Source organism: Periplaneta americana, chromosome 10 (assembly GCF_040183065.1).
Source record: "Periplaneta americana isolate PAMFEO1 chromosome 10, P.americana_PAMFEO1_priV1, whole genome shotgun sequence".
Classification (NCBI taxonomy): Eukaryota; Metazoa; Arthropoda; class Insecta; order Blattodea; family Blattidae; genus Periplaneta; species Periplaneta americana.
The window spans coordinates 1456368-1470351 of record NC_091126.1 but is presented as its reverse complement, the minus strand read 5'-3'; the positions used below and the strand labels follow the sequence as shown (position 1 = coordinate 1470351).

At 35.1% G+C, this 13984-nt stretch overlaps 1 protein-coding gene across 6 annotated transcripts in view; it reads right to left on the bottom strand.

The window, feature by feature from the left end:
* The window catches only part of LOC138707373 (exportin-T-like), a 222958-nt gene that overhangs the window by 56125 nt on the left and 152849 nt on the right, over positions 1-13984 (bottom strand). For all 6 annotated transcript variants that reach the window (XM_069836688.1, XM_069836689.1, XM_069836691.1 and 3 more), the window contains 2 exons: positions 4728-4890; positions 361-603 (listed from right to left, as the gene is read on the bottom strand). In XM_069836688.1, coding sequence (XP_069692789.1) covers positions 361-603; positions 4728-4890 — 406 coding nt within the window. The remainder of the gene's footprint in view (positions 1-360; positions 604-4727; positions 4891-13984) is intronic.

The window sequence follows — 13984 nt, the reverse complement described above, 5'->3', positions numbered from 1 at the left end:
CAATTTATGCTGACATGGATCACTGATTATCGCTTCTCTTCCTTTCCCACAGCCATTTGTGATTGTGTTGGTTGTTCCGATTCCTCCCAGAAGCCTACACAAATGATTGCAGATGATAACAAATGGCAACTCTTCTTCCTGTTGCCTAGCCCCTACTCTCCACTATGCTAACAGACGCACCCCAAATTGCATTTGAGTTCAGTCCTGGAGGATAGCTTTTGGTAATGGCTCCAACAGACCTAGCGAGCATGTGACTCTGAAACTCATGGCTTTTTCTACAACATGGCAAGGTGATAAAAGAGGAATTATATTGATCACTTATGTGTTTAATTTACTGTCACATAATTAAATGTTTCTTACCTGCAGGCAGCCAAGAAAGACTTTTGTAGCTTCAAGAAACACAGGCACACAGCAACAAGACTTCATTGTCTGATGGTTTGAAAATGCCTTGCTTGCACGACTGGTCACAGCCATGGCATGACATAAGGACTGTGCTAGCAACTCTTGCTGATATTCATCTGTTTCGACTAGCAATTGGGAAACCAATATCTTGAATTTTTCCATTACAGGAAGCAGCATGTTTGATATCAACAGTCCTTTTTGCTGAAAACACAATATTTAATAAACGAAGTTTAAATTATTTATTTGATATGACTAACTTGTGTTAAATTCGCATTTTGGTTGAGATGTGATTTGTGTTAGTTTTTTTGACGTTTTTGTTTTAATATTTATTAAGTGTAGAACTAATTGTTTTGAGTTTGTTCGTATTATACTTTTAAAATGCTTATACAATATTACAGTAAGAGCGAAACAAATTCTGAAGCCAATAAAGCCATAATTATTACTCTGAACCACCAATGCAGTCTTTTTGTTGAGTGCTCCAGTTAAACAGAATTAAACTTTTGAAGGATGCACGCACGCACGCAAGCACGCACGCACACACACACACACACTCACTCACCATCCCTACCATGAGAAATTTCTTGTACTTTCATCTCTTGATGTCATTTTGTCTCTCACTATTGTCTAGGGTTTATGTATTTATATTATATTTTTATTTCATTTTACTTCCAAAGAGGACATGTTTTACTTAAAATAGTTTCAAAGTACCATTAACACTCTTCAATTCATAGGAGTAATTTATATTAGTTTATGATGTCCCTTTTCAAAGCTTTCAAGACTAACTAACACCGTAAAATCAAATTTGGTATCAATTTTATATAGAGTCACATCGCAACTCTTTATATAATCTGGGCTCAACAAACTTCACTGCATTTTGGGTATATAAATCAAAAGTCAGTTCAGTGTGAACTTTCGTCAGCACTTATTAGATAATTAGATTGGATAATCCGTGTCCTGGAACTTGACATTCCAACATTCTGGAACTACATAAGACCAGAGAGATCGCCTACTCTGTTGGGCTAATCTGGAAGACTGAGATAAGACGTAACAAGTCCAACTGAATAGTGACCTCTCTGGTCTTACCCTGCTGATGTCAAGTTCCAGGACACGGTGGAATACCCAAGAGCCTAATTCTAATCACAGTCACTGTAAAAGCCTAAAAACTCATATTTCGTCAGCAATGTTCAATGAAATTGCTCGACACTTGGTAAATGAAAAACTACTTTATTTCAAAAACTCTTTGTGCTTCTACATCTAAATGCAAATATACTAGAATTTCTGGGTGGGGGGGGGGATTTGCTCCTCTTTGTTTGACAGGAGAATAGGAGTCAACACATTTCAGTCTGCACCTAGGTATGTCAATGCATCTGACGTATTATACAAGTAGGTCTAATGATAGTCTAGTAGATAGAGTGAGTAAAAATATGAAAGAATTTGTCAGAATATGAAATCAGATATGACAAAATTATGAAATAATATGAATTTCTTTTCTTCTGCTGGCTTTTTATTTTGATACTCGAATAGTAAATAATGGACATTCAAGTGAAAACGTAATAATAATAATAATAATAATAATAATAATAATAATAATAATAAATATACTTAGTTCAATAATATAATAAAATACTTAATTGAAGTTATGAGTACATGCCAGAAAGTAATCATCATTCATAAAAGATAATAATTACTAGCATTAAAATAACAATACAGAATCAAATTAATGTACTTATTCCCAATATACAAGCAAACATTTCCTTACATTTTGAGGAAGCAGACTATCGTTTACTGGTATTTGTTATTATTATTATTTTGTATGATCGGAAGCTTCACTCCACATCACACCATGTAACGGAAGCATATCTGTAGCTTTTCTCTTACAACAAAAGGCTTTTGACCTCTCAATGAGAGTAGCGAAACTTTCTGGGGTGGACAAGTGCATCATTTCGTAATCACTCATAACCCCTACAACATGCAGCATGTGCATGAAATGTCTGCAGTGTCAAACATATTTCACCTGTCATTAGGTGATATGGCAGGTGTCCGTTGTGTACGTCAATGAGAGGTACTTAAGTAGTATGATTCAGGATACAGACCTGTTCCTACACTAACGGATACCGTATGTGGAATATTTGCAGACTATTGTGTATTTTGCAAAATAGCTTGTAACCCTAGGCACTGGTGACTGAGGTGCTACAAAATTACATAACTCCAATGTACATCAAGTATCTGTCATGTTGGCGGGACAGACATTGTGGTGAACATCAAACACTTTATCTGAAGACAACATGGCAACCAATTCCAGTTCCTATGAACCGTCACTCTCTAAAGTGAAACGGAAAAGCATGTAAAGCATCTATGAGTGTCAAGGCTGCAGCAACTGCCCGAAAATTCAAGACATCATCGGAAAAAGTGCAGCAAACAGTAACTGCTTTCGAGAGAGGTGGTGTGACAGAACACAGAACTGCATACGCACACAAAATTCCGGAATGCGCGTGACATGGGACACACAATTCACTACTGGCATTTAAAATTTGGGCGAAAGAAGCAGCTATCTCAATGGGCATTCCCAATTTTAAAGCCAGCCAATTTAAACAACCTATAAAATAACATCATGCAAGATCACAAGTCTCGTTACTCTTGACACCATCCTGAGGACCACAGCATTGGAGTTGAAGTTACTGAGTACATTACAGCTAATGAAATCGATGTTGATGTATGTTCAATACGAACCAAAGTGGATTTGAATATGAACTCACATCAAAGAGGACATTATCAATGACTGGGGAAAAGATGACTGAAGCTGGTGTGCAACGTGTTTCATCTACTACCCACTCCTATACCATTAGACACCTTACAAAGAAACTGTGCATCTGCTTTCAGGAAACAGGTGGTGAATTTGGTAAACGTGTTTCCAATACAGTACAATGTAAACAACCTTTAAATATGGAATATGACTGCAGCACCAGTAGTAAGATGTCCACAGCACTTGTACTGTCTGTGATGCGTAAAGTAGCACAATGGAGCACTGTTTCTGTTGCGCTGGATTCGTGGTTCGGTCAAACCAACATGAGTGTGTCGACCAAAGTTTTTGGCAACAAGGACGTAAATTTGCAGACAAAGATCACACCACCTAAAACCACGCAGTACTGCAAGTCTCATGACGTCTATTTCTTTCACCAGTATAAACGTTTTGCACAATGCATGGAAGCGTATATAAGTTATGACGACAAGAATGCCGTTAACCTGCACGACAGAACCTTCTTTTTCAAGTTACATTCTCTTATATGCAATCAGTTGAGTGCACCACAATACCAACCTATACTTCACTATACGTGGACAGCAAATGGATTCAGGTCACAGGACATGCCTCTTAGTTGTTTTCGACACACGCTTACTCCCGACTCTGATTCCAGTGCCATCATTATCAGCTCGTGGTCCAGGATTCAACTTTGCTTGCAACACTGCCTTTTCACACCACATTACTATGACGTGGAATGAGGTATGTATACGACATTTGCAACTTTATGATGTTGCACATAATCTCTCATCATTTACATGTCTCTTATCTCCCAGGTAAATTGTGTTCGACACTTTATGTCTGTAATGCTCCCTTTCATAATTGAAAAATGCCGCAATTGGCACCAGTTATTTTTTCTCATGTTTGTACACACCAGACAATTTCGTGACGATTCTCATCAGGAGGTCAAAAGCCTTCCCTTGTAAGGTTGATTCAGAAAGAATATCCCCTTTAAAATACTTTTTCATATATCCTTTGAATTTTGGATTTTCAATTTTCAATCTTCTTTGTGGGATGATAGTAATACTCTACAAACTGATTCTGTGGTTCTGTTCATGAGTTTCAATTCGTGAGCAACGTTTGAAATGAGGTCCTGAAGTCCTTTTACTTTGTAAATAATTTTTTATCATGTGGCCTAGTCTTCCTGCTTCTATTATTTTCCTACTGAGTAAGCAAATCTGCGATATCAAATGATTCTCAATCACCCTCTTGAAAATCATTCAATATGTTCATAAAGTGTTTTGAGTAAACGTTCAGAACTCTGTACACACTCAACACACATTATCAAATAATAGCATTCAGTTCATTACAAACCTAGCAGGATGGATACGATCGATTCAATGCTATATATCACCTCTCTACTCAATCTTAGCATATGTCCTCTTATTTTTTTCTCCCAAGTGGTAAATATCTTCATTAAGGGATTCTGAAAGACAAAAGCACTCAAAATGACAGTCTTGGCAGTTCATGTTTTAAGAAATGGCATTTTGTGTGGGCTAAAGAATAAAGAAAAATAATATTTGACTACCTGAGCGCCAAAAGCTCCTGATATTATCATCACAGCAGCAGCTTCATACAAATACAGCTGATCATCTTCACTAATAACATTAGATCCATTTCCTGGTGGAATCAAAACCAGCAAGTATTGGAGAGGTCCTAAAACCTCTTTTATATATGGCTGTATTAGTGTCCTGAAAAAATAACTTGACATTAATATTAACAACCGCCTAATAGATTCTGATGTTGTTAGTGAGTGAGACATTATTTCTTTTAGAAAACTTTCCTTCCTTCTGATTTCAGAGGAAAGCACAACTGAAATTAGTTAATCCTAGCAAAATTTAGCATCACATAACATAAATTGTCTCCAAAATCCCGTCTCATAAATTTTAAGGCAAACAGAAATGACTGTTAATGTTTGGTTAAACATCTAAAACTGTAATGGTATACTTACTGATGTCATTTGTTTGACATTAATTAGTGTCTCTAAAGTCTCTGTCCATTTTAATGAAAATGCTGACACTTTTTCCCCTTCTTTTTGCAGTTGCATTTAATGTAGCATAAGATGTTTACCATGGAAGAACTGGTAGCCATAGTTTGTATGTGGATTGTCATATAAGGATGATGAAGCCAAATTTACCCGTAAATTCCGTAAACCAGCCCAAACAAGGACACACATTCAACTGCTTGTAAACAAAATTCAACTGTACAGCCAGTGGCAGCAGTTCAAAATCATCAACTCAGCATCTGAATATCCCTCGAGTCACAGTGTGAAATAAAGGGTTCAAAACCATAGTGGGCCAAGCGCCATTTACTAAAACCGTAAAAAAACAAGGGTTAAAATGAAGTTATTACCATAATTCAATGGAAACATATAGCAAGTAATATAAAATATACACATTAAAACTAAATTATATGTCAATCTTCATTAAACTATGGTATTCACTTAAATTTAACCCTTGCTTTCTCCGTTTTTAATAAATGGCACTTGGCCCACTATGGCTCTGAACCCTTCAAATATTGTACATTTCACTCTAAGAAAACATGCTTATTACATCCAAGTTTTGCATCATTTTGATGACAAAGATTTCGCCATCAATGGACATTGTGTTATAACACTTATGACCTTCTGGAGGCTGTAGATAACGAGAATTAATGGAAAACACTTTATCCTCTGATGAAGCTGTTTTTGATGTGTGTGGGGAAAGTGCACAAACGTAACTGCCAAAAAGGGTCACATGATCAGTCACATGCCATATTGTAGTAGAAACATGATACCAGATTGGGTATGGCTAACTCAAAACAGTATGGCCCATTTCTCATTACAGAGAAATCAGTAATAACTAATAAGTAATATCGACCTAGATATGTTAGAACTGTTCAACACAATAGCATATTGGATACAAGATGGCGCTCCTCATTTTGCGCATATTGTCCATGACTACCTAGAACCGGTCTAGGGAGATGGATAGATAGGGAGTCACCAGATTTTTACCCTTTAAACTCTTGCATGGGGCTTCATAAAGTCCAAGGTTTACAACAGCAAAGTGAATGATGGCATTAGGGCAGCAGCAGGCCTTATTACATTCTACATTTCACTCCACTACTGAACAAAGAGGTTTGTGTCTTGGCATGGATTGAGGTCGTGTAAAAATAAAGTAGTATGAGTGTACAACTTCAGAATAATCACGGCCTTCCTTCATTGAAATGGGTAGAAACAACCTATATTACTTTAATTCTCTGCCAAACTATAAAGGAATGTTAATCATTTATTTTCTTCCTAAAAATTTTTATTCTCGCACTACACCTGCACAGTGTCTTCAAATTCATAGTAAATCATATATCTACGGTAAAATTCTTCAGAGACAAACTGGATAAATTACAATCTCTACAGTCATTCGAACGGCTAATATTTTAATCATGCAAACCTAGTTCTTGTGATAAGTGCAGCTATAAGCTGTAATACATTACAGAAAACTATGAACAATGTGTTCATTCAAGAATTCGGTACAAGGAATCAAGGATCAAGGAATTTTTAACTTGTCGCACTCAGAGAGTACGGGTAGGGGAGGAATTATCGAACCCAATTGAAATTACTTCCGGGGTCCCACAGGGGAGTGTCTTGGGGCCTCTTCTATTCTTGGCTTTTGTAAATGATCTGCCAGTTAATATCTTGTCTAGGGTTCGCTTATTCGCGGATGATTGTATGGTATACAGGGAAATAAAAAGTCATGAAGATACTACTCTTCTCCAGAATGACCTCAATAGAATAAACGATTGGGCAATAGCCAACAAAATGAAAATAAATTCTCTAAAGAGCAAAGCAATCAGCTTTACAAGGAAAAGAAATAAAATAGTCGCATCATATACGTTAGGGGGTGAAACCATTCCGGAAGTTAACAAATGTAAATACCTCGGAATAACATTTAGTAGAGATCTCGGCTGGGGGGAACACGTTACAGACACAGCGGGAAAGGCATGGAGAGCGTTACACTTTGTGATGAGGGTACTAAGAAAAGTTTCTGATAAATCCAAAGAGATTGCATATAAATCACTGGTACGTCCAGTAATGGAATATGGTGCTGCATGTTGGGATCCTTACAGATTAGAACATATTAAGACACTGGAAAAGATTCAAAAACGGGCTCTTAAGTGTTGTCGGAAAAATTCACCATTAAAATGGGACACACTCACAGACAGGAGAAAGCGAATTCGATTATGTGCACTGTTCAAAACATACAGAGGTGAGCCTGCCTGGAAAGAAATAAAAAATAGGTTGCAGCCGCCAAATTACTCTTCAAGGAACGACCACTCATATAAATTGAGGGAAAGAAGGCAGAGGACGGACACTGGAAAGTTTTCTTTTCTCAATCATACTATCAGGGACTGGAATGCTTTACCTGCAGACTTACTAAAGGCTTTACCAACAACCAAAAATGCATTTAAAAATAGGCTTAAGGACCTTACTAATAGACGGTAATTATACACAGTATTTAAAGGGTGTAAATGATGTTGTTATTGAAGTGTTGTATCAGTGAAGAATTATGTTGTGTCAGTGAAGCGTGTTGTATCAGTGAAGAAGTATGTCTTGTCAGTGAAGTGTGCTGTGTAAGTGAAACGTGTTCCTGTCAGTGAAGCTTTATAGTTTATAGTGGCAGTGCAAAGAATTTGAACAGTGAAATGTTTTTGAAGTGTTAGTGAAATCAGGATAGAATCAGTGAAATGTGTCGTAGTTCCAGTGCAGTGAGTGAGTTGACAGCGAAATGAGTGTAATGTTGAAAGGTACTTGTGCAGATATGAACATATACTCGTGGGTTTTAGTTCGATCTTAGTTTTAAGATACAAATTAGAATATTTGAAATGTTATTTTAAGTGATCGTTTCATTTAATTTAGTATATTCCCTGTTGTTATTATTATTATTATTATTATTATTATTATTATTATTATTATTAGTATTAATTATTAGTATTATTATTAATTGTATTTTTAATTAATAAGTTTATTATTGTCATTATTGAGTGTAATTAGTTACCACTGCCAACGGGTATATACCCATTGCAGTGTGAATAAATAAATAAATACATACATACATACATACATACATACATACATACATACACACACACACACATACATTATTGCCCTCAGTAATTATGAAATTAGTGTTTAATAATGGAAAATAATATGACTATCTTTAAGCTGTTTCTTGCCTATTACAAGAGATATAATGGTGGGTTATTTCTCTAATGTAAATGTAACATTTTCAAATATGGTGGAAAGTCTGTTTCTGTCTCAAGACTAGGGCTATGGAGTCACAGATGAAGTCTGCACGAACTTTATGTGGATTCAGTCATATCATATGAGCTGCATTCAGAATTTTGTGACGCATTCATTCATAATTAGTGATGGTGTGTGATTTGAAGGCCCGTGATTTTGTCGTTGTAACAAGTTTGTTACTAGATTCATCTGTGACTACAGTTCCAAAATCACAGTTCCGAGAAATCGTCACTTCTCCTGATATGTGACTTACAGTGATGGCAATTGATATACATATATGTGTCAATTCAAGAGTACAGACAACTGCAAGTCAGAAGATGAACTTGAAGGACAACATAACTGGGATCTAATTAATTTCCATCCCACTCAAAAGGTTAACGTCAAAAACATTTTGATACTGAAGCTATGCACTCGCTATAGTATTTCACAAATACCTAATCATTCATAAACATTCTTGGGCGAACATGCGAATATACACATCCACACATAGCAATAACAGAGCTCAGAGCATGTTTTGTTTTCAGTATACTCACTGCACTAATCACTAATGTTAATATAAGACATGGCACCGGTATATCTATTCAATTTTCAGAAAATCGATAAACATACAAATCTGTCGGCTCGTGATGCGAAACATGGGTATTCCTTGTGGTTTATTCAGAAGAGTGATAGTGAGTTCTAGATGGCTTGGAAATCTACCAATAGAAAACGGAGCCCCGCAGTCACCAAGAATCATCCGGACATAAAAATCACGCTGTGGCAAAATCATTATTATCTGTCACAGCGATTTTTCCTGAGTTTGGAGCTGCGATGTTAAAATGTCACACCCACCTCGACTGTGAATAATGCTTCAGCACTTTAAAAGCAAATATCAGACTTATGCTTAAATATGTTTCCTGTGATCGTGAAGAAATGTCTTAGAATACCATTTAACATTATAATAAATAATGATCTTTTATATATGATTAGCAGTATGAATTACAGGGAAATGGAGAAAGTTACACAATGCAGAACTGCATGTATTGTATTCTTCACCTGACATAATCAGGAACATTAAATCCAGACAATTGAGATGGGCAGGGCAGGTAGCTCGTATGGGCGAATCCAGAAATGCATATAGTGTGTTAGTTGGGAGGCCTGAGAGAAAAAGACCTTTGGGGAGGCCGAGACGTAGATAGGAGGATAATATTAAAATGAATTTGAGGGAGGTGGGATATGACTGCAGAGACAGAATTAATCTTGCTCAGGATAGGGATTGATGGTGAGCTTATGTGAGGGCAGCAATGAATCTCCAGGTTCCTTTAAAGCCGTTAAATAAGTAAGTAACTAGCAGTAGGAATAATTGTAGTCAGGGTCAAAGATTTTGTGTACCTGCTCAGACAGATTATGACGTAGAACAGTGGGGGTGCCATAGCTAGCTTACAGGAGCACCACGAAACATTCCAATATTTTTCACTGAAATAACACTTAACACATGTGGTTTTAGAATCAGACCATTGATGTGTTGATAGGAAGGACATGTAATGGCCACTAAAATTTTGAATACTAATAGTAGATGTCTCTTGATATCAGAATATTAATAGAGTCTACTAAATTATGGATCATTCTAGTCACTGCAGTGCAAAAGGCAGTTGTTTCTCATCCACCACACAGACAGATGTGAGTGTTGCTCAGTGCATCAATGTAAATCTTGTGACTGTATTAATATAGATATTTATCCAACTTTTTCAGTATATAAATAGCTGTCTCCATGGCCTTGATTTATTCAAGATCGAACCAATTTCATATTGTCAAGATCAAGTGAAATTTTTCAAGTTGTTCTTATCTTCAGGTTTTTACAGAACTTTAATAATCACAAGCTGTAGGCAGTTGTGTGAAGAAGCAGACTTATTTGAATTTTGACTTTACATCAATTGATGTCAATGATGAAGAGAACCGCAAAAAGTTAAGTTTTCTCAGCACGTGTCGATATCAAGCAACTCTATCAGCATATAAGGTTCCATATCATGTCATGGAGTGTAAAAAGCTTACTACTGTAGATATGGTTATCATTATGATCGATGAGTCTGTGGGGAAACTCTTTGTCTAACAATACTATCAGCTGCAGAATCCAGTACTGTCATTTCCCATAACTATGGTCCTGGAACACAATTATGGTTCACGATACAACCATTCAAAGAACATTGTAGAAGTAACATAGATCGTTCGTAGATAGCTGCAGTGACTTGATTTCAAACTACAATACAGCAAAAATATAGATAAACGAGGTACTACATTATGGAGTACGAAATTTGAATGGTTGTATCGTGGACCACAGTTGTGTTCCAGGACCATAGTTATGGAAAATGTCGGTACATGATGGTGGATCTCTAAGATCAATTAATTCAAAAAGTAAAAGGGAAGGAATAAGAGTTTCATGTTGATTAACAGTAATATGGATGCACGTTTGATTTGCTGTGTACGGTTTGTAGATGGTAATGGCGTTGTGGAACACCTCTTCTGCAAAAATATCACTTTAAGTACAAAAGCTCAAGACTTATTTAAGATCCTGTACACATTTATGGTTGAAAATTATTTGGAATTTAAAGAAAAGGCAACGGCAACAGCAACAGACATACAGATGAGTTGGAGGAAATATCACTCTATCAAATGATACAAACAGAAGGAACTACATAACTTCATTAAGTCAGAAAACAAATTTATCCCAAAGGCAGAGTTAAAAAACATATAAACCATTCTGGTCAAAAGAACGAGAAAGATTCTTCTTTAAAGTAAAGATGCTAGGAAAAGAGCTGAAATTTGGAAAGACAAAGAAAGAAAGCATGATACAAAGGTATTTTTTTAAAGTTTAATAGATGTAAAACGAAATGCATACAGCAATTTTGGATTTATAGAAAAGATTGTCAAAGGCATTACAAGTATATAGCAACTCATCTTATACAATAACAGACACATCTAGTAGTCATTGTCTTACTATCAGGAGATTTAGGCCAAGTGGCCTCTTCCACTCTCATGCCATTTTTTCTTCAGTCTTCTTATTATTCTTTTGCCTGTTTCTCGGTATTTGATGATGTGTTCAGGTAATCTTAAATTTCTCATTCTGCAAACATGTTTAATCCATTTTGTTCTCCAATTATTGTTATGTTCTAACATTGGAGTGATTTTCAATTTTTTTAGTATACTGTAAATTCGGCAGTTTTTTTTTTTATAAAAAGCATTTCTGAAGCTTGGATTCTTTGTAAGTGTTGTTTCAGTGTCCATGTTTCACTTCCAAATAAAAAGGTTGGTTCTGTCAAAACATTATACAGTCTTATTCTAGTATTTTTTTTTTTTTGTAAATATATGCATCTGAAAGTATCGTTTATAAATCCTGCAAATTTTATCAATTTAAATGTTTTTTCCAAAGCATCTGTTTCTTCAATATAAGGTAAAGTAGCTACATCACAAATATTTAGAAGTATTCACTTGTTCTAAAATTTTATTATTAATTACAATTTTGTTAAGTAATGGCATGATTTTTGTCTTGTTGTAGATATTTCCATTTCAAGTTTTATAATTATATCACTCAAAATCTTAATGGGTTTGTGTAAATAATCTTCAGATTCAGCTATTAAAATTTGATCATCTGCAAAAAGTTATAAGGTATATTTAATTTATTTTTTCTATTTATTTGTATTCCATAGGTAATGCTAGCCTTCCAATGTTTTGTAATGTCGTTAATATAAACATTAAATAATAATGGGGGGAAATGTGCATCCTTGTCGTATTCATTTTGTAATTAATTTCTATCCAGATATTTTGTCTTCAACCTTTATTGCTATGAAGTTATCATCATATATATATATATATATATATATATATTAATGCATGGAGTAATTGATTAGGAATTTCCTATTCGTGCAAGATTTTAAGTTGGGAGACCGGAGGGAAAAAGACCTTTAGGGATGCCGAGACGTAGATGGGAGGATAATATTAAAATGGATTTGAGGGAGGTGGGGTATGAGGATAGAGACTGGATTAATCTTGCACAGGATAGGGACCACTGGCGGGCTTATGTGAGGGCAGCAATGAACCTTCGGGTGCCTTAAAAGCCATTTGTAAGTAAGTAAGTAAGATTTTAAATAAAACATTTCTATTTACTTTATCAAAAGCTTCTTTTATAACCTAAAAATGCTAGGTGCGTTTATTTTTAGAAATCTCGTCTTATTTCTATTAATAATATATATATATATATAACTTATTTTTTATTAAAGAAGCATAGATTTCATAACCTATATTAAGTAACTTAATTTTGCGGTAATTTTTTATGTCTCTCTTATTCTGCATTTATCCATATCTTGCTCAGTAATTTTAAAAATCTCTGTTGAAAATTTGCAGCTGAGTATTATGTTATCATCTCCATGTACTCTTTTATTTTTCACATGTTTTAGTATATATTTAAGTTCTGAGGTCGAGAAAACTTCTTCGGTATTACCACAGTCTAGTATATACAGTCACGAAGCTCAATACGTAGTAAATATGCATCTGTAGGTAGTTGCTAACCACTAGGATTGCTAACATTGCTCATTACAGACAATGCAAAATAGTACCGGCACAGTCTATTGTTCCTAGCAACCTCACAACTCAAGCTTCGTGACTGTATATACTAGACTGTGGTATTACTCTCATTTACTTCAACTTCTTTTGTGTAATTTACTTGTGTCCATAAATTTTGAAAGTAGTCTAAATAATCTTTTATTGGTATATTATTTACCTTTGCTGATTCTCTTAATCTTGATTAATGAATTTTAAGATTCTGCAAGTTTTAGATTGTGGTTTTATGATATCCCTTTCCAATTCTGACATAAAATTATTCCATTATGTTCTTTTCCTTTTCCGTACTTCCCTCTTTACATGGGAAGCCTCCATTTGCAAAACTGTCTACATCCAGTATCAGAAAATTGCGAAAAACTATTAGCTGCTTTCCTAATTGGTAGAAATGATCAAATTTTCTGTGGATTACAGTTTGAGGGGAACATATGAAATATGTTATGTACAGAAATATCAGCTATAAATGTCTAATGAGTTATTTAAATTTTTATTTTGAATGGAGAGAGTTTTGAAAACACACTCTGGAAAGAAGGTGTTTTGAAAAATTATATTTTTATGTTTGTGTTGATTTTTAATGAGAATGCAGAAAAATAAAAGAAATATGAGTACAGTACAAGATGAAATTGTTTTTGCCTAATTTCTGATGACATGGATCATGATGTATCTTTCGTTTACCAAACGCAAAAGATCATAACCAATTTCTCTCTCTTTCACATGTTAAAATTGTAGAATACTTCTCAGATACTTGTGTTGCTCAATATAAGAACCGCAAGAATTTCATTAATATATGTAATCATGAAGCAGACTTTGGCATGAAATGTAAATGGTCATTTTTTGCTACTAGGCATGGAAAATCTCCTTGTGATTGAATTGGGGGTACTTTGAATAGGATGATTACTAAAGCCAGTTTACAATGGCCA